Here is a 27,001-nt window from a genome sequence, read left to right on the forward strand (position 1 = left end):
GTCTAAGTCATTTGGGTATATTTCAGCAAAGCTCAGGGGCACCTGTTGGTGACCAGAAACCCTCTCCTCTCAATTTCCTGCTCTTGGTCTACCCCTTCCTCCCTCAAGACCCCAGGTCTGCAGCACCCTAGGGGACAAGAGACAACTCCTCCCACCAGAGACTACCTTGAAGATTGTAATTAAATTTGCATTTTAACTGGGGGCTAAAAATCTAAAAGAATGCATTTCTAAAGGTGGAATTGTAGGTGTCCTGATGTGTGGTGGGAAAGGACTCTCCCTCCCCACTGCCAGATCACACCCTGGTATATAGATCCTGGCACATATATCCTGCCCCACCGCTCAGGCTTAAGGACCCAATACCCAGACCGCAGACTGTATGTGAGCTAAGGATTTAAATGTAATCATTTGGGAGCAAATCATCCTCTACAGGAGTTCAGATTAAAGATTCTTTATACCACCCCTCCATCCCTGCTGAACCAAAATGCCGGAAAAAGCCTCCGATCCTTATCAAGGCTTCCCATGTTACAGGGAAGTAGACACGTCTCCATGGGACAGGGCCACGCTTTGCTACAGCTTAGCTGATGTCCTAGTTCCATTCCTTTGTAGCTAACCTGGCCCTCGTATTTCCCCTTTCCTATAATGGCCATTGGCAGAGCTACAGCCTGATAAAAATATGGAAAAACAGCTTGACTTTGAGCACAACTGCCTTATTTTCCAACCTCAAAATCAGCTCTCATCGCTTGACAAATGTGAGCACATTTAGGATCGGAATATATGCAACCTGGCCTCTCCCAGAAGAATTGGTCATCCTTCAATTTCCTCTGCCAACCTCAGCCTTCTGGTCCCTCTCCTGGCATCCCTCTTCCTTCTCTTTCTTCCACACTGCCTTGTCTAGCCAGATACCAGCCAATAATACAGATACTACGCATCGAGCCCTGTGCCGTGCCAGGGATCTTATGTACACTGTCGCTCTCTAATCTGCACACGTGACCTCTGATGGGAGAGCTCAGCATAATTGCAAACCCTGACTGAGGTCACATCCCTCATTACTGGTACAACTGATTCAAGCCTAAGCGTTTCCCTTACACCTGCTGCTTTGCTTTATCAGTCATCTGCAGGTGTTAACAAGTCAAACAGGCTGTCTATTTCCAGGAGCATTCACATTTAAGAGCAAACTCCAGAACATGGGAAAGCTTCCCTTCGTTTAAGAGATGGATGGCTAGTGATAGAATTTCAAGGCAAGGCTGTGCAGAAAAAGTGTTTAGACAGACCATTGGCTCAGGCCCACCCCACCCCCCACCCCCTGCCTTTATTCCATAGCCCCACTCAGGGAATGCTGGAGCTGAAAAGACCTCAGCCATCTCTTTGCAGAGAAGAGAAATGAGTGGCAGGACAGGTACCTGACGCATATTCCAGGCTGGGAATTACTTTCCACTGTAGAGGAGCCCTGCCCGCCTTTGTTTACTGCCCCGCTTTTCCCAAGTGCTCCAATTTTGGCACTTCTATGCCTGGAGGCAACTGGTCCACCTGTCCAGTCCTTCCAATGTCTTGTGTCCAGAGGGGCAGAGTCATTGCTGGACATTCCTGAAGAACCAGTCAGCCTCGGCAGTGTATATTTTCTAAGAATAGCAAACTCCTCTTTCCATTATAGGTTTGCAGCCAGCTGACCCCGAGGGTCTCTTTTAGGTCATAGACTAGCGCTTTAAAGGAAGATGATCGTCAAGGTTCTGTCCAACTCCCAAATTCCTGTGATTCGGTGACATCAGGATTGTGAATAATCAGGCTGGCCCGAAGCCAGGCTGGGCTGTGCTGCTTCCATCATAAACTTCCTCCCCCTCTTTATAAAAACAGGCCCGCCCCGTTTGGCTCCCTCGTGGCCCTGTCCACTGGGCATCCTGCTGCTGCAGAGAAACCCGCCCACCCAGGGCCACCGACCCCACCCCCTGCCTTGAAATTTAAAGGAGGCCGGAGCTGTGCAGGGAGATTGGAGCTGAGGTCCTGCAGGAGCCCAGGGCTGAAGAGAAAGCCTCTCCCAGGGAGGGAAGGAAGACAAGCAGTGACGGTAGGTCGAATTCTGTGACTCTCTGTCTGCCCATCTCCTCTTCTCTCTCTTAAAAGTCTTTCTGGCAAGCCAAGCCACTAGAGGAATACCTTAATGAGGGACTGACTTTGTAATGCAGGCAAAAAGAGGATTAGTTAGAATCAGTGCCCAAACAGAGCCTTCGTTCTGTATCTGCATTTCATTGGGATAGGCTGAAGCTGTTTTGAAGGGCGAGGTGGTCAGGGGAAGAGAGAATAGGAGGGATTATGTCTTGGAGAAGAAATCTCTGCTTGCAGAGTAAAGGGGAAAGTGAAAAGAATTGTAGAGAAATGTTGTGAATAGACAATGGGAGCACCTCATGACTAACGGGCAAGAAATGTGAATGAACTGAGCTGCCTCCGGGATTTGTGGCTATCTGAGCCTGGAGGGTCCCTGGCCATGTCGGGCTGCCCTCCCTACTCCCCCCCCCCCCCCTGCACCCAACAGAGCCCATCAAGAACTTTAAGGAACCGGGGCTAGGGATGCGGGATGGTCAACTTGCCTCCGAGCATGATTAATTAGGTGGGAAGTGCTGGGAAAGAGAAGGACGCGTCAGAGAAAGGCCTCTGATCTCCCCCCACGACCCCTCCCCATCTCCACTGGTCAGTTTGCCCTCTGGCGTTTTGCCCAGTGTGCAAGTGTGAGGTCCTCTTTAAGGATTCTCAATTACAGGGGGGGATAACATCAATGGCTTTTCTTTCAAGAGCATTCTGCAGGAAGCATATCAAAGCTTTCTAGATTTTCACTGTTATTATCTTTATTTTCTTAACCTCACTGGGAGGGAGGACAGGAGGGAGCCAGGAAAGCAGAAAAACATGCTGAGCTCCCAGGTAACTAGTGACAAACTCAAATGCAAAGAACTGTGGTACCAATGATTGAGCTGAGCCGGTGACCAAGCTGGAATAATAATGGTTGTCTCCTGCAGTGGATTGACGACAGAAAAAAATTGTGTGTGTGTCTCTGTGTGTGTATGTTTGCAATTCCATGAAGATATTCTGCAAATACAACTATTATGGGGAGTCCCCTCAAAAGTAACTTCCTAGCAATTCTTGCCTGTGGGGGCAGGAGGACTCATCCTGGGATCTCAACACTGACTTGTCCGGAATCAATATATGACAGTCAGTGTGAGTGCTTCCTGTAAGCACAGAGCCAGACTCGAGGCACCAGCAGGGATTTGTAAATATTGAAACAGAAATAGCTCCATTCCACCCATCAATTTATTCTACCTAGAATATTCTCAGAGACACCAGTCTCAAATCTCTGGATCTCATCAAGAGCAAAAGTAGCTCCCCACTGCCCAATAGCTCAGTCTCTGTCCAGACTCCCTAAGACCAACTCAGTGTATTTTGTGATGCCTCTTATCAGATACTCCTGGCATCTGTGCTACTCCTCAGTAGCTTCACCGGAACAGCTCCTGCAGCCAGGGAGTAGCTGAGGGACAGCAGTGTTGCTGTTTTTTGTCCTCATTGAGGATGGGCTCTGGGACTTGGCTTTTATTTCCTTGGGTCCTAACATGTTGAGCAGACTATGCTCAGTACCTTTCCAACTATTGCAGCCAACATCCCAGCCACACCTAGTGACCATACCCATCTAAGGCTTTTGTAAATGAGTGGCTGGGACCACAGAACATTTGGGGAAACTTACTTTCCGAGGGAGGCCTATTACTAAATCTGCAAGCAACAGCTTTTCTGGTTATGGGGTTTTATAGCAACTGAAGGGGCCCTTTGGCTAAGATCTAGCTTCAGGACTTCCAAAGCTTCTAGTATGTATGCAGGTTATTTTCTATCAGCCAGATGAGGGGGCAACATGGTTCGTAGCAATGGTAGTGAATTTACCTCTAGTCAAAATACAAAGTCCATACACTTCTCAGAGATACTGAGTATCTGGTGGTGAGGAAAAATTGGGGTTTTGGGTTGAAATGTTCAATTTCACTTGATTATCTGGCATTGTGCACCTGCAGCCTCAGAATAATATTTTTATTCTCTGTGAGTGAATTGCAGCACTGCTCTGGTAAGATGGTTAGAATGGACAACGGGTGACCAGAATATTCCATTCATTCCTTCTTTGGGTCATTAGCTTTGCATGGAGAAAAATTCTGTCTGTAGCTTCAGGCTATGAACCTTGGGCAGGTTCTGGTACTTATCATGATTACCCAGAAGATGCTAACTAGATGGTCTTTCTCTAAAGCTAATGCAACGGAGTGTCCTTAGCAGCTGCCTAGCACTATCTGTGCAAACAACCATGACCCAGAGGGCGACTCTTGGCTAGCACACCCAGCTGAGTTGCAAAGGACGGTTTGGCTATTTGGTGCTCCAGATGCATGCATCAGTGGCTTGGAGAGGTCGGTTGGGGATTGATCTATAAGATCTGATTCCAACTTGAGCCTCTGAAGTAACCACTTCAAGGTCAGGCTGAACCCAGATACTGGGATACCTTTGTATTCAAAGCCTTTTCTGTTTATTATATGGTCCCAAATATTCCATTAATTTACAACTAGACATTAGGGAATTGAAACTGAACATGCCCCAAAGGCTTTTATGTCCTTGGAATTCTTGGGCTTTCCAAACCACACTTCCTCCTAGGGATGCCCTTGAAGGCAGAGGCTGGGGTTTGTGAATCACCTTCCTTTACCCAATGGAAGGTATTTGTGCTGAAGAGTAAGCAACTCTGGCTGCTTGCTGCTGTTATCCTGGACCCTGCACAGTGGTGTCATCTTGGGGATATGCTGTGTCAGGAACGCCCCTTGATTTTCTTCAACAAACAGCTTCTATAGTATCAATTCCAGGAGCCTACCTTGACCAGCCCCCTACCTCAATGAGATTGAACTAGATCTCCTTCCTGCACATTCCAGCAAGACCCTTTCTTCCTCTGCATTTCCACCTTCTATCCCTACATCCCTGCGTATCACAGTGCTGATCACACTGTACTGTGATTACCTAATTACTTGTCTGTCCCGTTCCTAAACTATGAGTTTCTGAGGATACAGTATATATGTCTTTATACCACGGAGCCTGTGCCTGGTACATGGTTGGCGCTCAAGAAATGTATGATGGTAAATACATACAGTTGGTAAATCTTCACCTGTGAATTCAAGAAAGGAGGAAATGAGACTGAGCTGGGGCTTGAGGGAGAGATGGGTGGGTGGGGGATCTGACAGATGGCATTCGAGGATGACACTCAAAGAGGTTCTCAAGTCCCTTTGTTAGAGATCTTTGCATGAACAGTTTGATGTCAGCTGAATTTTTTGCAGGTTGGGGACAGGACGTAGGGAAATTAAACCTAGTAGCCTACCATGAATAATCTAAAAGAGAAAGACTACTGGTCAACTAGATCTTTTGTCACATTCATAGAAAAGAGAAACTGGTTTTATTTTGCCTTCTTGTAGCAAGAGCTGGTGTCTGCCACCTGGGATGCAGAGAAAAAGGGAAGGTTTTGTTTTGTTTTGTTTTCCTTTTTCTGGGAAGCTCCAGTTTCCTTATTTTTATCACATAATGTCTCTGGTTTTTGAACATCTCATGTGGTCGGCATCAGACAGCCCTTATCAGGAGCAACAGCCCAGATCTTCCAGCTGTCTTGGGCACCAGTTCCTGCTTCCTCTGAGAGTCCACAGCAGTCCTGGCTTGTGTGGTGTAAATAAGTCTGGGAAAGGCAAATTAAAAAACAGATTAAAAATAGCATAAAAGATACCACCTCATATCCAGGAAATAAGGGCTCCCGTTAATACTGTTCTGTGCACACGTACATGAAAGGTGTGAACTTTTCTTCCAGTCGTAAGGAATCTGGTTGCAGCTTATCACAAGATGCCCACATGATCCAGGGAACAGGATTTCGGTATTAATGCTTGACCACACTGGGAACCCCACAGAGGGTGGCATCTTTCCTGCCTTGGTAGTTTTCAGTTGCTTTTCCAGGAAGAAGTTGTAGACTTTGGTGCTCCCATTGTTGAAGGACACTTGTGACAGTAAGCATAGCTGACTTTACTGCCCACTGGCCATTCAGAGGGCCTCTGCCTGCTTCTTCTCTAATTGCTGTAACAATTCAGCAAGGCAGGAACGATTCGCCCGTTAGAAAATCCAGGAAACCACACACAACCTGTAAGTGGTAGTAGGAATCTGAAGTCAAGACTCCAGTCTTGCAGGGCGCCTGGGTGGCTTAGTTGGTTAAGCGGCTGACTTCGGCTCAGGTCATGATTTCGAGGTCCGTGAGTTCGAGCCCCACGTCGGGCTCTGTGCTGACAGCTCAGAGCCTGGAGCCTGTTTCAGATTCTGTGTCTCCCTCTCTCTGACCCTCCCCCGTTCATGCTCTGTCTCAAAAATAAATACATTAAAAAAAAAATTAGGGGCGCCTGGGTGGCGCAGTCGGTTAAGCGTCCGACTTCAGCCAGGTCAGGATCTCGCGGTCCGTGAGTTCGAGCCCCGCGTCGGGCTCTGGGCTGATGGCTCAGAGCCTGGAGCCTGTTTCCGATTCTGTGTCTCCCTCTCTCTCTGCCCCTCCCCCGTTCATGCTCTGTCTCTCTCTGTCCCAAAAATAAATAAACGTTGAAAAAAAAAATTAAAAAAAAAAAAAAAATTAAAAAAAAAAAAAAGACTCCAGTCTTGCTCCGGTAAATGCTACGCTCCTTGCATTTATATGCTACCCTTCTCATATATCAACTCTGAGCACATTAAAAACATTACAGTCCAGGGGCTCCTGGGTGGCTCGGTCCATTGAGTGTCCGAGTTTGGCTCAGGCCATGATCTCACAGTTTGTGAGTTCAAACCCCGCATCGGGCTCACTGCTGTCAGTGCAGAACCCGTTTTGGATCCTCTGTACCCCCTTCTCTCTACCCCTTCCCCACTCGCTCTTACACACACTCTTCTCTCTCTTCCTCTCAAAAATAAATAAACTTTTTTTTTTTAAGGTTTAAAAAACATTACAGTCCAGCATCAGGACACAGTAAGGAGTGGTGGAAAGCATGTCGAATTTGAGTCCTGACACCACTTCTCACAAAGTGTCTCACCTTAGGGCCAAGGCTTTTGTACCTTTTTTATTAACTTTTAAATGTTATTATTTATTTTTGAGAGAGAGAGACAGTGCAAGCAGGGGAGGGGCCGAGAGAGATGGGGACAGAGGATCCCAAGCAGACTCTGCGCTGACAGCGGTGAGCCCGACGCGGGGCTCTAACCCACAAACCGAGAGATCATGACCTGAGCCGAAGTTGTATGCTCAACTAACTGAGCCACCCCGGTGCCCCAGCCCTTGTACCTTTTTGAAGTCAGATTCTCTTGCCTGTAAAAACAAGACAATAATATTGCCTTAAATGATTCAATGGTTATAAAAGGGTTGTAAAGTTTGTAAACCCTATGCCTGGCAAGTGGGAGATACTCAAGTGCCTGTGGAGCAAGTGGCATGAATCCACATGCAGTTCTCAAAAATATACTAGAACATCCCTTTCAGGTGAGCCCAGTGAAATGTGGACAAACTCAGTAATGATACAGTGAAAGCTTCCGATCATTTTTCTCATTCATGTGTGTTGAATTCTGGAGGTAAAATGAAGAATTATCAAGGTATTGCATATTTAATTGCCTTGCAGTGATGATGGCTTTAGGGAGTGGAAGGGATACGAGGAATTACCTTCGTGCTTAAAATGAGATACTGTTTTAGATTAACATCAGATTGTTTAGATTCAGACTTCGAGGTTAACATTTTATTGCACTGACTAATGGAGTCAGCTTTTGCCAGCAGAAGCTTGTTTTTTCTTCACAAGATTATAAGTTTATTAGGGAAGGGTTTCTTGTATTTTTATGGTAAAAGGAGGCAGGATGGACTTCTGTTTTCCAAGACCCACATCCAACACGTCCTCATTCCTTCCAAATATCTAGAATTACCTGGCAAAGCATGGGACGCGAAGCAGATGACAGTGCTCAGTGTAGATTTTTCTGAGTTGCCAGGTTAACTCAGACCCAGGTCATATGCCTATATTTTGAAGATGCCTTGGAAAGAATGCTGCTCTTGAGTGACTAGTGAGATGGGTGAGAGATAGGAGAGGATTCTATTCTATCACCTCATTGGAATGGATCAAGGTGATAAGAAACAAACCCTTCCTCTCTTGTCCCCCAGTTGTAAAAGAGCTCTATTCAAGAAGAGAGAAAAACTTGGACACACAGAAAATGAAGAATTGAAAAGTTAAGAATTGTTTACATGTTGTCAGTTTTTGAAAATGGCTTTTATTCTGAGAGAAGGGCCTTTGTAAAAAGCAGGACCTGTATACGCGGGACCAGGGTTACCAGGCTACTTGCCCCCTGTTCTGTGCTCCCTCTGGAACTTGCAAAGGTGAGCTTTTGTGGGGTCCCCACCACCTTTCCTGTGTCCGGGTCCTCCCACCATCGCACCCCCTCTCTTGCCCTGACCCTACAGACGTGCCTTTGCTGTTCCAAGGAGTTCTTCCTTGGACTACTTTTTTTTCTAATTTTTTGGCATCCATTCTGGGCCATGATGGTTGGGGGGTGGAGGGAGGGTGTTATTTGTTTTAAAGCCATGAGTCATTTTAGAGTATTGGTATTCTTGGAGACTGACTCTCTCTTACTAAGGTTTCCAGAGAGAAGCTTTGCAAAGCAATAATAACCCAGGAATCTCCTCTACCAAAGATTAAGGTAGCAAACCTTGCACACAGTGTAAAATTTGATCATAGTATCAACTTACTTTTGTCTTTCCCTTGCAATTTCCATCTTCTGTCTAGCTTGCTCATATTTCTGCCTTTTTCTTGCAAGAGTAGCAACTACAAGTCCCCCAGTTCTATACCTGCTGGAGCAATTGCATTGTTTGCTCCTAGAACCCCAGAACTTGATCGACTGTATTTATGCAGCTCTTTTATTGCCGGTCACCTCCAAGCATGTGGTTGTGTTTAAATAAAATACTTATACTCATTTATAAGTGTGTTAGTTTACACCCATTACGTCATTTGTTCTGACAACAGTGAAGACCACAGAGTGTTAGCCCTGGAGGAAACCTCCAGAGTCCAGACCACTTGGATTTGCATCCCAGGGAGCAGATTTTATGTCTCAAAATATAGATGCTTTTGCGAAGGGCAGCGTATCAATTTTTATTCAGTCACTCTAACCTTCTGTGAATGAGGATAGCGGTTCCTTTCTGGAGGACAGATTTTTCAGAGGTTAGCATGGAGAAGGTAGGACAGTGGAGGAGAGTGCAAAGGGAAATGCAAAGGCACTGAGGACAACAGGTCACCCTCAGGAATGACCCCCAGGCCCTTCCTCTGGCTGGGTGCCTATCAGTCAGCACTCTGCCATGTTACCACTGCAGAAATGAACACTTGAGTTTCTGGCTGGCAGGATCATTGATTTCTCAGCCACAATGGCACACTTCCTTGCCTCTAGGAGAGTAACCCCCTCCCTGGTTACCAGTCCACTGTTCCCATTTTTCCCCTGGAACAGTCATCATTCACTGTTGTTCAGAAGGGCCAGTGAACAGAGTTAACTCTGTTGTTGTAGCCGGCAGGACCCAATGCAGCTTTGAGGCAGGGAGGTCAGAGATGCTCTAGGAGCAGATGAGGCTGCCGCACACAGATGTGCAGGCTGAGTCCCACACAAGGGTGCCCATCCACACATCCTTGAAATGCAGGCCATGCTTTATTTGCCAGGCCATGGGTCCTGTTTTTTTGTGTGCTTGTTTTTTAGTTTGCACAGATTCTTTGTCAACTTGCCAAGCTCCATGTCTATTGAAGTCCATCCACCAGAGAGGGTGCCTTTTGCACATCTGCCAAAATCAACTTTGTATGCTAGGGTGGACCTGCAGGGGCTGGGTCCTTAGGACCCCGGGGACCACGGGCCTTATGGCCATTCTACCATTACTCTCATACAGTGATGCTTTCAGGGATTCAGGGATTCCAGTCCAACCAAAGTGAGACATCCCAGTGGTTTGTCTTTTTTCTTTTTCCTTCTCCTTCCTTCCTTTCTTCCATCCCTTTCTCCCTCTTCCCTCCTTCCTTCCTTCCTTCCTCTTACTTCCTTGCTTTTTTAGTTTTCTGACTCTGGGAAACTTAAATATAGCAAAAGGAAGAGAACACAGGGAAAAAAATGACAAGTCTTTGTATTTATAAAATGAACCCAAAGGACTTCTTACCTTTACACCTCGCATCTGACTGCCACATGGTGCTTCTGCCTTTGGTGGCAGCCTGTGGTTCATGTTGCTGAAGTCTGCCCTGGCAGAGGCCCCATACACCCAGAGTCTGAGCCCCTGTTTCTGGTATTCACTTGGTTCTTTGTCCAGGCACTGCCCCCAGATCGCTACAGCCACCTCTTTAATGAAGGCAAAACAAGGACACATTTTTTCCTCCTCTCCTCTTTCTCCCTTGTCTTTGGACTACACTACTGGTCTGCTTGCAGGATGACTCACTTCTTTGTCATCCTCTTACCCCGTTCAGCCTGTCCAGCTGCTCTCATTGCCTCTGTGCAGCGAGATGGAGCTGTTGCCTTGTTGGAGACTGTCACTGGGTCAGCTCAAGGCCCGGCAAGGCCCAAAAAAGTGGAGGAAGATAAGGACAGATAGAACAGAGATGGTCTCGAACTCTCCCAGGAACGGAAGACAAAAGTAGACCCCTTTGCCCCTTATGCCCCTTAGTCGCCAAAAGGGTTTTAACATGATGCAGCTGTGGGAGCCGCCACTCCAGCCCTAAGTCGTGCTGTGCCTCCCTGATCTGGTCCCCCTCTCCCATTTGTCCAGAGAATGCAAATGTGTTAATATTCCATTTCTCACTTCGCAACTTTCTGACATCTAGAATGGTGTTCCATTTAGGAGGAACCAGAGTTTGTGGTTGTTGTTAGGCCCCTGAGTTCTTGAAGTAAAACGGTATCCCTGTATCCCGGTGGGCATCCAACGCCCTGGGCTTAGGCTAATGAGTTTATTCAAAGGGCTGGTTGGTTTGACATGCAACACTAAGAAGGGTTAAGTTCTTTGTTGATTGGTGACTCGTTTACTAATTCATGCATTGTTTCATTCAACGGTTCTTCATAAAGTCCCAAGAGTTTAGAGGTCCCCCTAACCTCAAGGCCTGGCCCAGATAATAAAGTATGGGACAATCTATACACTACAAGAATCAGGACCAACATCAGGAAGAAAGAGGGGGGATGCATGTAAGAAGATGCATTTTAACTTTTTTTTTTTAACGTTTATTTATTTTTGAGACAGGGAGAGACAGCCTGAACGGGGGGAGGGTCAGAGAGAGAGGGAGACACAGAATCTGAAACAGGCTCCAGGCTCTGAGCTGTCAGCACAGAGCCCGAAGCAGGGATCGAACTCACGGAGCGCGAGAACATGCCCTGAGCCGAAGTCGGCCGCTTAACCGACTGAGCCACCCAGGCGCCCCAAGAAGATCCATTTTAAAAGGTTATAAAGAAATGGGATGAAATGAAGAAGGTTAATTTAAGAGGGGTTTTGGGCCATTTTAAGAAAGGGGAAAGGTAAGGAAAGCTGAGAAGGAAAGTCCGGAGCAGATCCTTGCGGTCAGAAGATTATACTGAGTGTTCTTGTTTCTGATGGCCTCAACTCCCTAACTGCTCTCTTCCGAAACTTCGGGAAACCTGTGAACAGTAGAGAGCTTCCTCCTCAGAGTGAGAAAGCCGCCCCCCTCCTCCAAGAGCACACCCTACCCTGCCCTACCCTGCCCTACCCTGCCCTACCCTGCCCGGGAGGGGGGCCTTGCTTGACACACCAGATTAGAACAAAGGCCCAGATCCTGCCTTCTTTTGGCTTCCTTCCCAGTGGGGGAGGGGCTGGGGAAGGGCCGTGCTGGTTGGCAGACGCCCTCTGAGCCTGGGTGTGGGAATCTCGTTGACCAGCCCCCGCTGCCGTCTCACTCCCTCTCCCTCCTCTGCCTGTCCCCGGCAGCCCCAGAAGAAGCAGTGGGGCAGAAAGAGTCCTCCCACCGCCCCACTCGCTCTTTCTTTGTCATCCTTGCTCTGAAGGGGGCCTGTGGCCAGTGAGGGGAAGAGCACTTCCAACAGGGAAGCTTTTTGCAAAGAAACAAAGAAGGAGCCAGAGCCAGCCCAGGATGAAAAGTCCTGGAAGCCCCTGATCTGACAGGGCCCTGAGGACCCTGGGGATGGGGGGGAGGGGTGGGACCAAAAGTTGTTGTGACTGAAAGGAAATGAGTCAAGGGAAGAAATGCCCTGATTTAATTCTTGTGGACAAAGGAGCGAGTGGGTCTGCCAGACCACAAAATAACACCCCGACCAACTAACCTACTTTAAGCTGCTGAGGGCAAGATCGCTGGGGAACAGCACATGGAAACTGGGAATTTTGGGTCCAGGAAGATCTGAGTGTAATAACCAAAAAGCAGATGCTTCTGTTTCTTTCTGCCAACCTACACTTTGCCGGCCCGTCTGTAAAATCAGAGGGAGCGGTGGGGAGGGTGCGAGCTGGTGCAGGGGAGCATTTCCTGTGCTGGACCAGGAGGCGTGCCAGTTAAGAACCCAGGTAATCTGAGGTAGGCTGGCTCTGTAACGTGCCCGCAATAGAATCCCTACGGTGTCCTCCAAGAAAGTCAGAGAGGGGACATTTCTGTGGTTCCATCTCCCAGGGCAGGAATTCACTTCTAGGAAAATCAAGCCAGGGCCTGGGGTACCCAGGCTACCAAGAAGTGCCAGGGATGGCCTACGCTATTCAGCCCACAGACATCCCTGGGCAACATGATCTTCTAGCAACCCATGTCCATTGGTGGACTAACGGATAAACAAGATGTGGTCTATACACACAATGGAATTTTCTTCAGCTTTAAAAAGGGAGGAGAATCTGACACATGGCCACCACATGGATGAACCTTGAGAACATTATGCTAATGAAATAAGCCAGTCACAAACGAATGTGTGTCGTAGGATTCTACTTATGTGAGGAAACTTGAGAGTCATCATATTCCTAAAGACAGAGAGTACAATGGTGGTTGCCGGGGGAGTGGGGAGTTAGTGGGTCGTGGGTGCAGAGATTCAGTTTGGGAAGATGCTAAAGTTCTGCAGATGGGTGGTGGGGATGAATGTGCTTAATGCCACTGAACTATACACATATATCAATGGTTAAGATGGTAAATATGCACAATTAAAGGAATCTTCCAGATATTTGTGGCATTTCTCTCTGTGGGAGCGGATGCTGGAGGGGGAGACGCCATGATAAAGTCATGGGTTCTTGAGTTTTGTCATATTCCTTCATCTTTCAATCACACGATTGAGCTTTTTTCCCTTCTTCTTCCAGAATTTAAGGGACGCTCCAAAGGAACGATGAATAACCTGAGGAAAGAGCTGGTGTTCACCCTGCTGTTTTGTGGGGCAGCCCTCACCTTGCCCAGCCAGGTGGGTGTGCGGGTCAGGTCTGTGCCCTCCTCCACGGGCCTATGGACCCTCAAGGCCCTCGGGAGCCCAGGGTGGGCTAACGTCAGAGTAGAGAGGCAGAGGCCAGCATTCGCAGAGTATAGTGCACATACTCCTCTCTGTGCGGGATGCTTGGGATTCAGGGTTCCGGGGGGCAGAACTCTAGGCAGTTCTGCTGACCTCAGTAAACAGTTCTTAATTCTACCCCCCTGCCTCTGACTGCCTTCTTTGGAGCTGTTTTTAAAAAAAATTTTTTTTTTCAACGTTTATTTATTTTTTTTGGGACAGAGAGAGACAGAGCATGAACGGGGGAGGGGCAGAGAGAGAGGGAGACACAGAATCAGAAACAGGCTCCAGGCTCCGAGCCATCAGCCCAGAGCCTGACGCGGGGCTCGAACTCACGGACCGCGAGATCGTGACCTGGCTGAAGTCGGACGCTTAACCGACTGCGCCACCCAGGCGCCCCTGGAGCTGTTTTTAAAGAATGTGCTTGAATTAATCCATAAAGTATTTGGGAAAGATAGTGCCTATGCAGTGAGCCGTGGAAGCTGGGAAGCCACCAGTGCCACTCGCCATCTAACTGGGATGGGAGCTGTCCTGAAGACATACTGTCTAAAAATGCCCAGCAAACAAGAGCACCATCATGGAAGGCCCAGCGAGATTTTAGAGGAGAGAGAGTTGGGGATGGCTACATGGAGGGAATCGGCGGGTGTGTGTGTGTGTATGTGTGTGTGTGTGACTACAATTCCACTCTCCCCTTGTGGCTATTTAAATTCAGAATTAAATAAAATTTAAAAATCCGGTTCAGGCTATGGTATTAGACAGCACAGGTATTAAAGATTTTCATCATTCAGAAAGTTATTCTGGTGACACTGGTCTAGAAGGGGAGGAAAAATTAGAAAAGAAGGCAAGAAGTGGACACTGCACCTGGGGCCAGTTACCTGAGGGGGGGCTCCTGGGGCAGGTGGCATCTGATTGGCAGGTGCACCGGTGGTCTCTGGATCAACCACCATTGTTCTTAAGATACCCAATATGTGCTGACCCTTCCTCCACCTCTGGTGGCTTTGCAGGAAATCCACCCACGATTCAGAAGAGGAGCCAGATCTTACAGAGGTAAGATGACGCGGAGATCAGTGGAGGGGGTCAGTGGAGGCGGGAGGCAGAGTCAGGGCTTAGGGGCTCCGGGCGCTCTGTCGGGGAATTTATCTGCCACCACACCCAGCTTACCTGAGCTGTGTGAAGGTGAGATTTCGCAGGGTGATTCTGCAAAGGCGCCTGTGTTCCCCACCCCCCCCCTCCCGCCCATCACTCAGCCATCCACCCAGTTAGCCGAGGCTGGGTTTGAGAGGCCAGAGCAGGTGGCCCTCAGGGAGTCACAGAGCTGGTGGGAACCTGCCAGCTCAGTGGCCTGAAACCCTGTGACACAGGTGAGAAAACCGAGCTGGAGATGGAGCGGTGACCTGCCTAAGGTCACCCCGTGGCCAGCTGCAGCTGTGCTGGTCCTCCAGGGTCTTTTTCCTGGGCTGCAATCCCCTTCCCACCTGAGTCCATGTGGCATCTTTGTCAACTGCCATCTCTGTGCTTCCATTTCTTCTGTCTGGTAAAAATGGGGTAACTAAGCTGGGTGGTCTCACAGGAGTTCCACAGCTGTGGAAAGACTCTCTATAAGACCGAGTCTAGAGTCGACTCTAGAAACCTGAGGAACATCCCCATGAGCATTAGGTAGGATTCCAAAAATAAAATATGCCAGCAGCCGGATTGTCTTGACTCTTGTTGGAAGAACTCTGGGCCCAGCTTCAAGTCTGAAGCCACCAACCTGGGGCCTTCATCTCTGTCCTTCATGACCTACTTCCTTCTGGTCTGGGAGGCTTTGCAACACCTCTTTTGAAGTGGAAGTTTCCTCAGAGTGAGTCATGGCAGTTACTCTTAATGCCTTTGCTGTTGGATAAGCATTTCTGACAAGGGTGTCCTGGCCCCAGGGGACCCTCCAAAGAAACAACAGAAAAATTATGTACAATGAGTGCTTGTCACGTCTTTAATTAATGAAAAGTTAAAGATTTGTGAAGTTGGCTTTCTGGTTTGCGAACAGAGACAAAGGGTGAGAATATCAATGCGAGCACTTAGACTGTTTTCATTTATACAAAAAATACTGGCAGGAGTAGCACATTTCCCACACAGACTAAAATGTGGATTTTCTTTCTCTTGGGCTAGCAATGCATCATTTCAGTGCAGTCATACTCATGTGGATCAAAAACTCTGCAGGCAATTTATACGTATACATGTGCATATTTTAGATGAATTAATATGAAAAATTAAAGTCTTACTTTGTAAATGTATTTTGATCGATAAATTCTTCCAAGATGAAGGCCCATCAGAAGAAAAGTAATTAAAGTGGTCTTTGGTGACAAATTCTTGGGTATCTGCTATCTTCTGGCCGAGGGCAAAAAAGGCATGAAGGATGGGTTGTATTAAAAGTGAGTGAGGTTCATATGTGGAATTTAAGAAACAAAACAGATGAACACAGGGGAAGGGAAGGAAAAATAAGATAAAAAGAGAGAGGGAGGCAAACCAGAAGAGGCTCTTAAAAGACAGAGGACAAACTGAGGGCTGCTGGAGGGGAGGGGAGTGGGGGATGGGCTAAATGGGTGATGGGGATTAAGGAGGGCACCTGTTGGGTTGATCACTGAGTGTGTTATGTAAGAGATGAATCACCGGGTTCTACTCCTGAAACCCATACTACACTGTACGTTAACCAGCTTGAATTTAAATTAAAAAAACAAAAAACAAAAAACAAAACAAAACTGAGGGATTTTCTCAGTGGAACCAGGGACGGGATGTCAGTGTTTGGTGAGTTGTGCCCTCAAGAGGCCAGCCTGTCTTTCGTTACAGTGACCTGCAGGGATGAAAAAACACAGATGCTGTACCTGCAGAATGAGTCGTGGCTGCGCCCCGTACTCAGAAGCAACCGGCTGGAATACTGCTGGTGCAACAGCGGTCGCTCGCTGTGCCACTCGGTGCCCGTCAGAAGTACGTATGGGGGCCCCTGGGTGGCTCAGTCAGCTAGCCTCTGACTCTCGATCCTGACTCCGTCATGATCTTGCGGTTTCTGGGTTCGAGGGCTGACAGTGCAGAGCCTGCTTGGGATTCTCACTCTCCCTCTCTCCTCTGCTGCTCTTCCACTCCCACACACACACTCTCTCCCTCTCTCAAAATAAATAAATAAACTTTAAAAGTATATTTTTTAAAAATGTACATATGGACTGCCAGTGGAAGCTTTGAGCTTTGGGTCCAATTTCCTGGGCCCAAATCCTGTATTTCACGTCCCTGGCATGTCCAGACCTCCTCTTGCCTTGGGCAAATGTGAACGTGCTGAGCAAACAAGCAAGCCTGGGGCCTGGGGCTCTGCCTTCACTCACCCGGCCTCAGCTTCCTTGTCTGTCAAATGGGGAGAAAGTAGTACCTACTTCATGGGGCGCAGTGAGTATTAAATGAGTTATTTTTGTAAACTGCCTAGAACAGTGTCTGGCAGGTAGAGCGCATTCTTAAAATTTTAACTCCTTTATCCTTGGAACTGCTTTGAAGTAATTCCTTGTTTGTACTTGGCAGGTTGCAGCGAACCGAGGTGCTTCAATGGGGGGACGTGCCGGCAGGCTCTATATTTCTCAGATTTTGTCTGCGAGTGTCCTGAAGGGTTTTCAGGGAAACGCTGTGAAATAGGTGAGTGGTGGGTAGGTGGTGCAAGAGAGGGACAGAATCCCAAATCTTCCCAGGAAGGGGAGGAAGAGTGTGGTGATGGGGGCAGGGTGGGGACAGGGAAGGTCGTCCAAGGGTCGGTTAGGCAATCAAAGCGCTGGGCCCAGTGGGTGCCGTCTTGGGTGCCGGGCTGGAGTCTGGCTCTGCCGCCAGTCAGCTGGGTGAACTGGCCGCCCCGTTTACCTCCTTTGCTCCGGCAGCTTCCGCAGCCAGCCCGCCACACTGGCTTGGGGGTGATGCCAGAGCAGGTGTGAAACCCCTTTGGAAATCTAAAGGAAAGAGGGGGACTCACATGTGAGATGTCACCTGTCCTGTTTCGATCAGATGCCAGTGCCACATGCTACAAGGACCAGGGTATCACCTACAGGGGCACGTGGAGCACAGCAGAAAGCGGGGCCGAGTGTATCAACTGGAACAGCAGCGTACTGGCCCTGAAGCCCTACAATGGACGCAGGCCAAACGCCATCATGCTGGGCCTTGGGAACCACAATTACTGCAGGTGAGAGGGCCGTCCTCCCTACCGGGTGGGCTTTCCTCCAGTGAGGAGCTACTAGAGTCGGGGAAAAGGCCTAGTTCAGATCAGCCATGGTTCCCCAGAGACAGAGAACCAATACATTAGATACACATACAGGAATTTATTATAAGGAATTGGCTCACCCAATTGTGGGGGGTGGCAAGTCTCACATCTGTAGGCAGGCCAGCGAGCTGGGCGCTCAGACAGGCTTTGACAGCACAGTCTTGAGGCAGAATTTCTTCTCAGCTTTTGCTCATAAGGCCTCCCGCAGATTGGATGAGGCTGCCCACAGATGGAGGATGATCTCTACTCAGAGTCGACTGATTGCGGCTGTTAACCGTAGCGATCTCTTCACCACAGCACCTAGGTTCATGTTTGATTAATAACTGGGCGTTCTAGCCAAGGTAATACATAAAACTAACCGTCACAGGCCACCCCTTGTCAACATGGCTCCTGGGCCTCCTTCAACCATACTTACTCTCCACATGAAGACAATGACCAGGTCATACTTCCACCTAACACGATACAACTGTCCTGTGTACGACCAGAAATGCACTAACCTTTTCTCCAGAAGAGGATGCAAAGGCCTTGGGTCTGAGAGGGAGACTTCCCTTTTCACCTCCTCTGGCCTTCCCTGGCTGCTTTTTCAGGAACCCAGACAGAGACTCAAGGCCCTGGTGCTACGTCTTCAAGGCAGGGCAGTACAGCACTGAGTTCTGCAGCACGCCGGCCTGCCCCAAGGGTAAGCGCAGCCTCCCCGCCTTCCCTGGTGGTGTCTGGGGAAGAAGAGTCTCGAAAGACAGATCTGATAGTGTTTCTACAACTGAGGAGACGAAGGAGTGGGCTAGTGGTTGACCATTTTGTTCACCGAGGGAAGAAAGTCAGGAGACTCAGGTCTTCACCCAGGCCTGGCTTCTAACTAGCTGTTTGACCTTGAGCTGGTCTCTTTACCCGCCCCCCCCTCCGACCCTCAGGTTCCTCGTTTACAGAGGAGAAGGTGGGCTGTATGGGTGGTTTCCAGTCCTCTTGAGGATGAACGGAGATTCTCCCTTTTGTGATTGATGGGCCTAATTCTCAATCTCTGTCTCTCTCTTTAAAAATGTTTAATAAGAGAAAATTTCCCAAATTTAAAAACCCTAAGGTACAAAAAAGCACCCTGAGTTCTGTGGTCCTTCCACAAACAATGATGTCACATTAGTATGAAAAATAAGTTTTAAAGTTCTAACCACTCATATACGATAATAATGTGTATTCTGTCTACAGGTAGGTCTGACATACCTGTCTGTGAATTTGAGGGCTCTTTACACTAATTCTTTTTTTTTTTAATTTTTTAAAATCTTTATTTATTTTTGAGACAGAGAGATACAGTGTGTGAGCAGGGAAGGAGCAGAGAGAGACACACACACACACACACACACAGAATCTGAACCAGGCTCCAGGCCCTGAGCTGTCAGCACAGAGCCTGACATGGGGCTCGAACTCATGAACTGTGAGATCATGACCTGAGCCGAAGTCGGACACTCAACTGACTGAGCCACCCAGGCACCTCCTCTTTACACTAATTCTAAAGCATCCTCCCCACTCCCAGGATTGGTAAAATTGGGACTCATTGGCCTAGGTGGCCCTTTAATTATACTGTTTATAGTGGTACACTTTGCCAGTTTCAAATTGGGAGAAAGGAGGGTAAAATGGGGGCAAATAGGTGACAATAGGCAGCATTCCTGGGTCCATGTCCTCTCTCCTGCTCGAGCCCAACAAATCCTTCAGATCACTGGCAGACAAAATCTGGGAACTTAGGGGCTGCGGACATGTCCGTCCATTGAAGATCCTTGGTTCGCCACAACCTGTCAAGTACAAACCAGGAAACCCCCTGTTACTTTCAAAGCAGCTCTGGCAATAATCACCTATAATTGAACACAGCATCCCTTTCTGCTGAATGCGAATCAACCCTCAGCATCACTCGACACAGCAATCTAGGAAGCCACATCCAATCATGCAAGTTGGCCCAGCAGACAGAAGCCACTTCGCATCCTTCTGTAAAAGGGCTGGAAGAATGAGGAAAGAGGGGAGGTGGGACGCTATCACATCCTTCTTATGGCGAGCCTGGCTGCCTACAGCCTCTCGGGCCAGCGGCTCCGGCTGCAAACCCTGATGTGCCTGCTGCAGCATTTAATTGGCTATGTGTCAATATGAGACTTTCTTTTGTTCCAGAAAAAAACGGAGACTGCTACTTTGGAAAAGGGTTAGCATACCGTGGCACCTACAGCCTCACCACATCTGGTGCCTCCTGCCTCCAGTGGAGTTCCAGGGCCCTGATAGGCAAGGTCTACACAGCGTGGAAGAACAACGCCCAGGCACTGGGCCTGGGCAAACACAACTACTGCCGGTACGTAGCATAGGGGCCATGGGTTCCTATCTGGGCAGGGGGCAGGAGTGGGCGGTGGGATGAGAGATTTCATGCCTAAAGTTGTATGAAAGACTCAGTGGGGGGGAAGGAACCATGGACATTATCTGGCCGCACGTATTCATTTGCTGGAATAACACCTGTTATGAAGAGTGAAGTTCACCAGTGTTTCAGCCCACGTCCCAGACTAGAGGTGCCATCCCACAGCCACTCTGTCCTCATTGTTCTGTTCCTCTGTGGCACCTTTCTCCCAGTGAGTCATAAGAGTGTTCTCATAGCATTGCTCACGGTAACTTCCAACACACCTGCGAGATGACGATGTTATATTGCTGATAGAAAAACAAAGTTAAGATTGTTTTCCTACCGTGAGATCTCTGATGGAGCCGAGTTCAGAACTCAGGACACTCCTGCCCAGCTCAGTGTTTTTGCCATCGGTTTACTGAGCCTCCTTCCTCGCTCACGTGGCCTGCGATGGGATTGAAAATGTGATTGAGAACCTTGACCTCTCTCACCATCTAGGAACCCAGATGGAGATGCCAAGCCCTGGTGCCACGTGTTGAAGGACCACAAGTTGACGTGGGAATACTGTGATGTGCCCCAGTGCTGTAAGGGCTGGCCCTTGGCCACCTCCCTCTGCCCAGTCTCACTTCCTGGCCATTTCCTCTACCATTCCCTGTGTCTTCACAGCTGTCTGCTTCAGACCCAGATTTTTAGGAGGGCCTTGGTGGGGAGGGGCCTCCCATGACTGGAGCCACGGTAGGATGACAACACTCTGGGCAGGTGCTCACTTCCCACGCACGACCAGGATGGGAGGGGCAGAAAGAAAGAGAAGAACTTGCCAGTTGCTCTTAGCATTTATTAGGCTCTAAACTTCTCTCTCCAGTTGCCTTTATTAATGATTGACCATGAGGTCATAGTGAGCATAGAGGAGGATAGCTCTCATATGTGGCTCCCTAGATAGCAAAGTGCTCTCACTGTGTGCTCCCGACAACGTGGTGACAGGCAGTCCTCCTACGTCCAGCTTACTGATGAGGAAAGCAGCTCAGAAGTCATGTGGCCTGCCCAAGCTCACTGGGCTCTGAGCCACACAGCTGGGGTCTGACGCCGCATCCTCGGACCCCACAGCTCGTACTTCTGCTGTGAGCTTTTCCACCTTTCCCACAGAGCCCATTTAACACAGGGGGACTCTGGAGGGGGTTAACACTGGGTTAGTGGAGGGGGTGGAAGACAGAGAAAATTTAAGGCGGCGCATTTTGCTAAAAAAAGACACTGAGAATAGATTATTATAAACTTTTTTAAAGTTTATTTATTTATTTTGAAAGAGAGAAAGAGTATAAGTGTGAGAGGAATGGGGACAGAGAGAGAGAGAGAGTTTGGAAGAGCATCCAAGCAGACTCCATGCTGTTAGCGAAGAGCCCAATGTGGGGCTCCGAACTCACAAACCGTGATACCATGATCTGAGATGAAGTTGGACACTTAACCAACTAAGCCACCCAGATGCCCCTCTGTGAATAGATTATTATTAGTTCCTGTGAATGCACGTACCTGCCAGAATGTTTCTCAAGGAACATATTATTTAACTGGGCAAGTAAGACACAAACCACCAATGAACTCACAGCCAAAGTCCTACATGGTAGGTCCTCAGTGGGCAGGATCAGCAAGCTCATTCAGAGCCTGGTGGGCTGAGAGTGTTAAGAAAACCTCAAGAGGAGTTGGGATTTCACCTAAGCCTGAAAAGTGGGCAAAGTTAGTAGATGGAAAAGAAATGGGGAACCATTGCCCATTGGAGGAAGTTGCACTGCTGCGTTATTTCTGCAGCCAGGAAGCAGGTGCAGGAAAAAGCCAGGAGTAATGAAGCACGGCAGAAAGACCCCCAGTTTGGAGTCAGGCAGGTCTGGGTTCTAATCCAGGTGCCCCTGTGACTTTGGGCGAAAATTACGCAGGCTCTCTGAAGTTCCATGTCATGAGGGTTAAAGGAAGTGTACCTACGATGGTTGGCATGTACCATGTACTCGACAAATGAAAGCTGTGGTTTTTATTACCATGCAGACTGTCCTCTCACTCTGTGCTAACCTGGAGAAGTGCAGTAAGCCTGTAGAAACTTGGGGTTCCAAAAGAAGAAACCAGGAAAGGTGCTCAAGGAACCCCCCACCAGGGACCGCAGGTCTGACGTCCCTTCTCTTTCCTTTCCTCTCCCAGCCACCTGTGGGCTGAGACAGTACAAGCAGCCTCAGTTCCGCATTAAAGGAGGACTCTACGCAGACATCACCTCTCATCCGTGGCAGGCTGCCATCTTTGTCAAGAACAGGAGGTCACCAGGGGACAGGTTTTTGTGTGGCGGAATACTGATCAGTTCCTGCTGGGTCCTGTCTGCTGCGCACTGCTTGCAGGAGAGGTAGGCACTTCAGAAAAACCCAGTAGGTCTCCCTAGACTCTAAGGCCTTGAACCCAGGCCTGTTAGAAGAAGCCTCACAGTGAGCAGAGCATAAGGCTGTCTCTCCGTTAGGTATCCTCCCCACCACCTTAAGGTGGTCCTGGGCAGAACGTACCGAGTGGTCCCTGGAGAGGAGGAGCAGAAATTTGAAGTAGACAAATACATCATCCATAAGGAATTTGATGACGACACTTACGACAACGATATTGGTAAGATGTCACATTCTCCCCGCTACGGACGGCACCATACACAGCCACACATGTGCACTCACACCTCTTCCTCCCCCACCCTTGCCTCCTCCTTCGTCTTCCTCCCCTCAAGTCAGAAGCAGCCCTTCCCACGCGGCTTATTGCCTTCTTGCTCTTCTCCCAGCACTGCTGAAACTGCAGTCAGACTCGCTACAGTGTGCCCAGGAGAGCGACACTGTCCGCACCGTCTGTCTCCCTGAAGCTGATCTGCGCCTGCCTGACTGGACAGAATGCGAGCTGTCTGGCTACGGCAAGCACGAGGCGTGTAAGTGGAAGGAAGTCTCGGCCCCATCCTGTCTGTCTGCAGGACAGCAGGGCATGCACTTTCTGGCGGAAGAAAAAGCAGTGACGAGAACGTTCTAGCCCAGGTTCAGGCACTGATGTAAATGTAGGCAAGTTCCCTGCGGACCGAGAACCCCTCACCTGCCTTCCCTACTTCGCAGGGTCACTGTGCAGGCCACGAAGGGTCTGAGTAATACAAGTGCTTTGAAGAGCTTCAGACTTCAGGAAGGTTCTGATAAGAAGTGGAGTACAGTGATTAGGGGGTGTGGTTCTTGGACTCTCTGGTTGCGTAGTCCGGAGATCAAATCTGAGATCTGCACCTTGTAGCAGTGTGGCCCAGGACGGGGATTTTTGTTTTACACCGTCCCAATCCCCTATGTTCTCACCGGTAACATGGGGGTAGACTTAGCTGCCTCCTTAGATGGTGAGAATGAAATGACAGTAGGTGAAGGCAGTAGTTTTCAACTGGGGTGATTTTGCCGCCCCCCCCCCCCCCCCCCCCCCCGCCCCAGCCAGCAGACCCCGGCAATGTCTGGAGGCATCTTTGATCGTCACAACTCAGGATGGAGGTTTATACTAGCATTTAGGGAACAGAAGCCAAGGATGCTACAGACATCTGCAGTGCCCAGGACAGCCCCCCTCACATTACCTGGCCCCAACGTCACCAGTGCTACTACTGAGAAACCATGGGCTAAACTCTGTAAGATTTCTGGCTTTGTCAGTCAAAACAATCTTGACGATTTTGTAGGCGTCCACCTAACGTGTGAAAGCTTGAGACAAGTTAGCCATTATTAGAAAATTTGGCTTCCTCCCTCCAAAAGGTTTACAAATAACTTTCCCTAAAACCATCGGACATTTTCCCTTCTCTTTTGCAGCTTCTCCTTTCTATTCTGAGCGGCTGAAGGAGGCTCATGTCAGGCTGTACCCAGCCGGCCGCTGCACGTCACAACACTTGTTTAACAGAACCGTGACGAACAATATGCTGTGTGCTGGAGACACACGAAGTGGTGGGAACCAGGCAAACCTCCATGATGCCTGCCAGGTAAACACAAGAGTCTCGCCAGAGCCTGAACCCACCCAAGGGTAAAAGTGTCCCTTGGCCAACAGGCTCCGAACCAAGAAAAAAGTTACAGCCAGAACCAGGGGATCTCATCTTGAGCAGGCACTGGAAGTTCGAGATGAGGGCCTCAAAGAATAACACAATCAGAGAAAGATCAAAGTTACCCAAAGTTATGAAATCTAAACTGCAGGAAATTTCCCCAATGTCTCTACCGGAAACTCCACCTGGTTCAGGGTTTCCTGTAGGCCCAGGCAATTGATTGACTATTGAAGTGATGGATAAAGCAACACAAATTAAGCAGTTCTTTTTTTTTTAATGTTTATTTAATTTTGAGAGAGACAGAGACAGAGTACAAGCAGGGGAGGGATGGAGAAAGAGGGAGACACAGAATCTGAAGCAGGCTCCAGGCTCTGAGTTGTCAGCACAGAACCCGGCACAGGGGTCAAACTCATGAACCACAAGATTGTGACCTGAGCCGAAGTCGGATGCTTAACTGACTCAGCCACCCAGGCGCCCCCAAATAAAGCAAATCTTGACTTCTGGAGGTGCTGGAGAACTGGGGTCTGCCACGTAGAAGGGGGAGGAGGGGCTGCAGCTTACTAGGAAGGGGGACATGGATGATTTGTGAGAAATAAGTTTTAAAAACTCTTATTCAGCCCTAATATGAGGTTTTTAGCCTGGGAAAGCAAACTATTTCAGGTTGTCTGTGTTGTTTTTAGCCTGGGAAAGCAAACTATTTCAGGTTGTCTGTGTTGGCATCCTTATCAGAGTTAGTCCTTCTCTTTCGTGATAATGAGGGACTGGGTATGGGACACAGACCAACCTGTGGCATTAGGACCTAAATATAACCAAGGCACAGTTATTGATGAGACATTTTCAAGCCTACAGTGTGTCAGGCTCTCCATCGAGGGCCTGGGGGTTGGAGGGGAAACAAAAAGAAGGAAGCAGGGCTCTTGCATCAAAGACTTTGTGGGCTTTGTTCTTATAAGGTAATCATATCAGCCTCTGCCCTCAGTTCCTTGACAACCTTTGTCTCTTTCTGAATGATTTCTTCAGAAACCTCAGCTGTACCCCTGGCTCAACAGTCATAAAAAAGTTGTATGCAAAGTGAAAATATGATCTGCAAGCTTCAAGTTAAAAACAAAAACAAGAAATTATTTTGGTTCAATAAGACGGTAACAGCCAATTACCCAGAGTCTTACAAAATGTCATATGTCGTTCTCAGAGTTCTTCATGCTCTCTCCCAATTAATTCCTATAATAACCTCATATGGTAGATAGCATGAAGTCTATTTTACAGAATATTGAATATTGAATACAGAATAATATTGAAGCACAGTGAGTCTAAGCCCACATAGCTAGTAAGTGGGAAAGTTAAAACCAGGGTTGTGGCCTGAAATGTCTGAGCAATTATCTCAATTCTACTTTGCAATGTAGAACCTAATCCCCTACAGGATCAAGATCTTTGAGATAACAATTTCCCTCTCTGAGCTAAGTACTTTGAAGAATACGATATTAGCACTACAATATTAACCCTAACTTCCCCCTAAAGAGTCTGTGTGTTGTGCAAACTGACCTGTTCTCTCTTTTGCAGGGTGACTCAGGTGGCCCCTTGGTGTGTATGAAGGACAACCACATGACTCTAGTTGGCATCATCAGTTGGGGCCTTGGCTGTGGGCAGAAAGATGTTCCAGGTGTATATACCAAGATTACTAATTACCTAGACTGGATTCAAGACAATATGCGACCATGACCAAGGACTCCCAGTTCCCTGACATCATGGGAGGAAGCCCCAGCTTCCTCCACTTCAGAAGACACACCAAGGCGGGGTGCTTCTTCACAGAGATGAGCCATAACACAGTACAAGTGGGTGGCGGGTGGGGGGAACCGATAGGAGAGGGGAGAGGATAGGTTTTCACAGGTACTTCCCATTTTAGAAGTTTCCAGGGGCTAAGATTGGATTTCAGACTGGAGTCTGTCAGCCGAGAAGACAGATAAAAGCCAACCCCTCCTGGAATACGACCATCTAGGGCAGAAGAGAAGTAGACCAAAAGCCCCACCTCCTGATCTGTCAACATGTGGAGTGCTGGAAATGGGACCACAAAGATGAAAGCATGTCTCAGTAGTAAAAAAACAAAAACAAAAAACAACCCATCATCTAGATCCTTCAGGAAGGAAGGATTGCTTTAGAAATGGAATGTCTATTTATACCCACAAGGAAGCCCAACATGGGCCTGCTAATACGGGATGGGCTGGCTGGCCAGATCATGTCCTCAACATCTTTTAAATCCAGTGTTTGGCTTTTCCCTTTCTCCACTCTACAGCTCTTGGAAGGAAATCCTTTTGTGGATAGTGTAAATCTTTTTTCTGTATAAACTTTATAATAAAACAGGAGACTTGTATCATTTTAATACCTGACAAACTAGGCTTTAGTATATTTATATCAATCCATGTTCATTTTTACTTTGTTGCCACACCCCTGTATTATACTGTGCTGAGATAATAAATTCAGATATATTTTTCACATATTTTCCCAAATCAGAGTGGAGTAATATTGTTACGTTGGCAGTATCTCACAGCTTATTTATTCTTGTCATTCATGGTCACATCTTTAAGATCATTTCAAATATTTCCTTTCATTCATCCGACATATACAGAATACTTTATAATGTACTAGTGATGGGCTCTTGGAATGGTGGTGGGGTCTGGAGCTGATGGCCAAGAAAGAAATCTTGAGACATCTTGGATGCAAAAAGGTGATTATTAAAGCAAAGGGACAGGACCCCATGGGCAGGAAGAGCTGCCCTGGGACCCTGAGGAGAGACTGATTACCTACTTGGGAGTTGGGGGAGGTAAAGTCAAGGGGAAGTTTC

At 48.1% G+C, this 27,001-nt stretch overlaps 1 protein-coding gene and 1 long non-coding RNA gene across 2 annotated transcripts; one reads left to right on the forward strand and one right to left on the reverse strand.

The window, feature by feature from the left end:
• Positions 1-1,898: 1,898 nt before the first annotated feature.
• Positions 1,899-26,656, forward strand: PLAT (plasminogen activator, tissue type). The gene is made up of 14 exons (XM_086703599.1): positions 1,899-2,062; positions 13,319-13,416; positions 14,505-14,547; positions 16,324-16,461; positions 17,041-17,151; positions 17,512-17,686; positions 18,352-18,443; positions 19,913-20,087; positions 20,625-20,710; positions 22,305-22,500; positions 22,612-22,748; positions 22,912-23,052; positions 23,945-24,111; positions 25,723-26,656. Exons 2-14 carry the CDS (start codon positions 13,345-13,347, stop codon positions 25,879-25,881), a joined length of 1,692 nt encoding a protein of 563 aa, XP_086559725.1. The 5' UTR covers positions 1,899-2,062; positions 13,319-13,344; the 3' UTR covers positions 25,882-26,656.
• On the reverse strand, positions 19,316-20,937 carry LOC147581595 (uncharacterized). Its single transcript, XR_015250067.1, has 3 exons — positions 20,753-20,937; positions 20,470-20,571; positions 19,316-19,545 (listed from the first exon to the last, which is right to left on the reverse strand). It is a non-coding gene; the product is annotated as an uncharacterized LOC147581595 (long non-coding RNA).
• Positions 26,657-27,001: the final 345 nt, after the last annotated feature.

Source organism: Puma concolor, chromosome B1 (genome assembly GCF_028749965.1).
Source record: "Puma concolor isolate L17-30 chromosome B1, mPumCon1.1.hap2, whole genome shotgun sequence".
Lineage (NCBI taxonomy): Eukaryota > Metazoa > Chordata > Mammalia > Carnivora > Felidae > Puma > Puma concolor.

Excerpts from the sequence above, each read along its gene's own strand:
- PLAT (XM_086703599.1), top strand. The coding sequence starts at position 13,345 with ATGAATAACCTGAGGAAAGAGCTGGTGTTCACCCTGCTGTTTTGTGGG. Across the intron at positions 13,417-14,504 it reads CCCTCACCTTGCCCAGCCAG|GAAATCCACCCACGATTCAG; the intron begins GTGGGTGTGCGG and ends GTGGCTTTGCAG. Across the intron at positions 23,053-23,944 it reads CTACGGCAAGCACGAGGCGT|CTTCTCCTTTCTATTCTGAG; the intron begins GTAAGTGGAAGG and ends TCTCTTTTGCAG.